General features: G+C 35.2%; 1 protein-coding gene across 1 annotated transcript in view; it reads right to left on the bottom strand.

Moving 5' to 3' along the window:
* LOC109819590 (probable receptor-like protein kinase At4g10390) overlaps positions 1 to 582 on the bottom strand; it is a 2,320-nt gene extending 1,738 nt beyond the window's left edge. Inside the window, exons 1-2 of the mRNA XM_020385357.1 lie at positions 429 to 582; positions 7 to 74 (exon numbers count right to left, since the gene is read on the bottom strand). Of these exons, the coding sequence (XP_020240946.1) occupies positions 7 to 74; positions 429 to 582 (222 nt within the window). The remainder of the gene's footprint in view (positions 1 to 6; positions 75 to 428) is intronic.

The following is a 4,271-nucleotide window of genomic DNA, read 5'->3' as shown; positions in this document are numbered from 1 at the left end:
TCGGGCGCCGTTACAGTGGAGTTTCTCGTGGAGGGTCCCGTTCGATACGTATTCGAATACGAGTACTCCTTGGTCTGCAACAATAAAAATTCGGAATTCGTTAATGAATTTGTCTAAATAAAAAATTTACCCAATTTTTATTTTAAACTCACCTATTTCGTTAGTTATTATTATTATATACAGTAGGTTACAAAACTATAGCAACTTCAAAAGAAATATAGCAGCAACTTGTAACGAAGTAATATCATATGCCAACTAATTTAGTTGGGCATTTTGGGTTTTAATAATGATTTAAAAAAGTTGATGAGTTCAACCATAATTAATTTGGTTAAAAATTGGGTTCATAGGTCAAAAAAAAAAAAAAAAAAAGCCACAGACGCACACACAAAAGTTTATCTAGGAGATAGTGAGGGATCGCTTAAACTCACCGCCGTCATCGGAGTAACCGAGCAGCTCGACAATATTGGGATGAGTCGCGTGAAGCAAAACATCACGCTCCTGAAGAAAAGCGCGGTAAAGCCTCTCGCTGCTGTGCTGGACTTTAAAAGCCGCGAGCGTAAAGTTACCGGTGACGACTCTCATTCGTCCACGCACGCGAACTTCCTAACCGCCGAAACGACGCCATTGCCCACGTCGCCCGCACGCTTCTCCAAGTCATCGTCGCCGCGGCAGCAGGGTACGATGCACCTGCGGAGGAACATTAGGAGGAGGAGGGGGTGCTGACGTCGCGAGGGAGAGGGAGAGGGAGAGGAGGAGAGAGAGAGAGACGCATACAATGAAGGGGAGTGGGGGGTTTTTGTATTGGGGAATTGGGAGAGAGGTCCCAAGAGAGATCTGGATCTCAATAATGGAAACTCTAGAATAATGAGAAAATGATTAAAAAAAAAACCCTGCGCTATTGGGTAACGGTAATGCGAAGGTAGGAGAGGGGGGGAGGATGGAGGGATTAATTTATAGGAGGTAGTGTTTTGTAATTTTTGGAACGAGGGCGGGGGTTCTATTAACTTAATTTAATTTAATTTAATTTACGCCATTGAAATTAGGGTCCATGAGATTTAGAGGTCAGTCATTTTGGGGCTTGCGACGTGGTTGTTAGGTCCTCTCGAGCGTCATCCTCCATCTTTCGTTCCTTTCTTACTTTTTTTCCATCTTTAATATTCTTTCCTTTATCTTGAAAAAGAGGCTTTCTTGGTAGCAATGAATTATGAGCATGTGTATTGCCAGTGATTCAATGAACAATAATATTAGTTTATTGGAAATTATTATGAAACCATTGAATGGTTCAATTTAATTATTAGAGGTTCGGCTCATTTTGCTGTGAATATATAGGTTCATCGGACCACTTAGTTGTAAGACATATTAGATAATTGTATCAGAGCAAATGCATCTAAATTAAGCTAACTGAAAAAAATAAAAACAAAAAAAATAGAATTCATGTAGTTAACAGTAAAAATTTAAGATATATAAATGTATCTATATTTTGAGTCGTGCACATTCAAGCGTTTCTCTAAAATGCATGCTGCTGCAATCGATTATTCCTCAAATATTCGACTTTTACATCTACATCTTAGATGTTGAGTATTAAATCCAATACATAGAGAAACAATAACTAGTTGAGATCCAAATTGAGGAACAATGTACACACTTGAATATGTCTTAGAAGATGAATTGGTAGTTTGTAGAACTAACCTTTTTTAGTAACATATCTATCTCACGATATTTCATTAGCGACGGTGACTCAAATTCCGAATCCATAAATGAAGTTATCTAACGTAAAAGGATATCTGTGGTCACGTTACAATAATAATGGAATTGTCTTTTCATCTCCAATGCAATGACACATGCAAAAGAATAGTCCAATCGCCAACATCTTTTTCATCAAAAGAAAACAACAATGTTCATTAATTTGGCTAGCAAACGGGACAGTTAAGGGTTACAGGCTTTTGACCCCTTTCTAATTTTTTTTTTGGAAGAACTTGCTTAGATTCTAGCGGATGTTAAGAGTAAGAGCAAGATTTGGAAGAATATGTGAGGAGAGAGAAAGAGAGTATATTTTTTTCAATTGATAGTAGTATATACTTCTGGCTGGTCAAAAGAAAGCTGCAAAAGTCACCAACCACATTTTTTTCCCTCCGTAGTGTAGATCGTGACTTTACTTTAACGACAAGGCCAAGGTAAGGGAAGAATTTTGTGTGACTTGAGAGAGAATTTTTTTTTTTTTTAAATTAGTGTGGAGTATAAAGATGCCTTTTACTTTTTTACTTCATTTATTTATTTATTAATTAATACACAAAAGAGAGCTCTGTTTCACAAGAAATGCCGGCATATGTAGATATTGAGCATTGATAGCGATTGAAAAGTAGACGGAGTAGTACCGATTAAAGGTGTTTTTTTTTTTAGATTTTCACTTGTACATAAAGTTAATATAATAAAGTTGTATCATGTTAGGATATATAACTATAATTCTCAAGCGAGAATTTTTGATATAATGGTTAAAAGGACATTCATATGTTATTAGAGCCAACATCTGTACGAATCTTATTGGTCACGAATTTGATGTGGATTTAAAATTTTTTTATCGCTACGTGAGTCAAAAAATATAGCGTTTGACCTGCGGGGGTATGTTAGAATATAAAACTAGGAGGTATGTTAAAATACAAAACCTCCATAGCCCTCCAGATTTATCATAACTTCATAGTTTTAACAAATTAGATCTCCAGAAGTAAAATTCTAGTTTTGAACCAATTTAGATCTATAATTAGAAGGTGGTTACATACTTTCATATGATCATTTCTTTAAACACCTTCTCGAATGTCCAAAAGTGGGGAAATCCAAGACTTTCGTTGACATCTTTATTTCAATTGGAAAAAAAAGGAGCCATGACGTGTATTGTGAGCCTCTGTTGAATTTGTTGAGTTCTTGAGTACATGCTAAAGGGAAAAGCTTTAATTTTTAGGGAGGAGACTACTTTTGGAGAAAAATTAAAATCTAATAACACTATATTTATGCGAATAAAAGAGAGAAATTAAAATGGGCTTCGTAGTTTGAGTCCGTGTCTTATAATATATGACATCCCAACCTATATGATGTACATCTCTCATCTTTAACATATTCTAAACACGCGAGACTTGTTGATACAAACCACTAACCGAGTCTTTACCCTTGTGAGTTGTGCTCTACAGAATCAAATTAAAAAAAAAAAAAACAAAGGCAGTGATGCTATAAATCATAATATATTGACAAAAATGGAAAACTAAATCTAATTCAAAACCCATGAATAAGACACTTTCCTACCTCCTAAATTAAGCCGCCGGCAACATTATAAAAGCCAAAAGCATTGAAAATGTGCATAGGCTATTCATAATACTACGAGCCTACGATGTATATAATCTTAGAGATGAAGTAGCTTCTGACCTATCAATTCTAATTGTCATTCTAAATATTTTTCACTACATAATAATGCGTATCAGCAAAAAAATTACAATATAAGGATCAGAGAATAAAGTTTCTCACATGCATTCTTTATTGAAGATATCTTTTTCTTAAAAAAAAAACAAAGAATATATCTTTTAAGCATATCGGTACACTTTTTACAAATACAAATATCATAAAGAATATTAAGCTGGCTTCAAGTCCAAAAGTATTTCAAAATTCTAATATCTACGAAGCAATTTTATTATTATTACGATGAGTAGTCAACTAAATCAACTATTTACTCACATTCGCACTAATTTAAGAAGATGCAAATACATGAATGTATATATATATTCTTCTTAGACTAATGTATCACGTACATAGTAATTTGCTTTCAATGATTGGTAGCCCCAAGTGGTCTGCGAATGCAGTGGCAATTTTTGTGCCTTGGTAAGGTTCCCCTTATATCCAAAATAAATAAATAAATAAATAAAATCAACTTATATTCTTGCCTGATTTTTTTGTTCTACAGTTAACATCCATCACTCCTGTTGAATTCTTTTTTTCTTTTTATTTATTATTTCGAAAGGGCGGCAGATCGTCCCGGCCCACTATAAGCCCAATAACATGCAACAATGTGTTTGTTTTACATTGAAGTTGAGGCTACAAGGGCCCAGTATAGCTCTAGCTTCTTGGGCCTTAGGTCCACATACTGCCCCAATATCCCTCGGTGTGTTTACTTGTTTGGTTTTGGTCAGGGAAGGCAATTGTCCATTCCTATTTACCTACCTGGCCCGTTCATTTTTGGCCCGTTTAAAGCTCACTCGTTTAGTTAAATTGGGTTTCATTTACCCGCC

This window comes from Asparagus officinalis, chromosome 8, assembly GCF_001876935.1.
Source record: "Asparagus officinalis chromosome 8, Aspof.V1, whole genome shotgun sequence".
Lineage (NCBI taxonomy): Eukaryota > Viridiplantae > Streptophyta > Magnoliopsida > Asparagales > Asparagaceae > Asparagus > Asparagus officinalis.
This window is presented reverse-complemented; position numbering and strand designations above follow the sequence as displayed.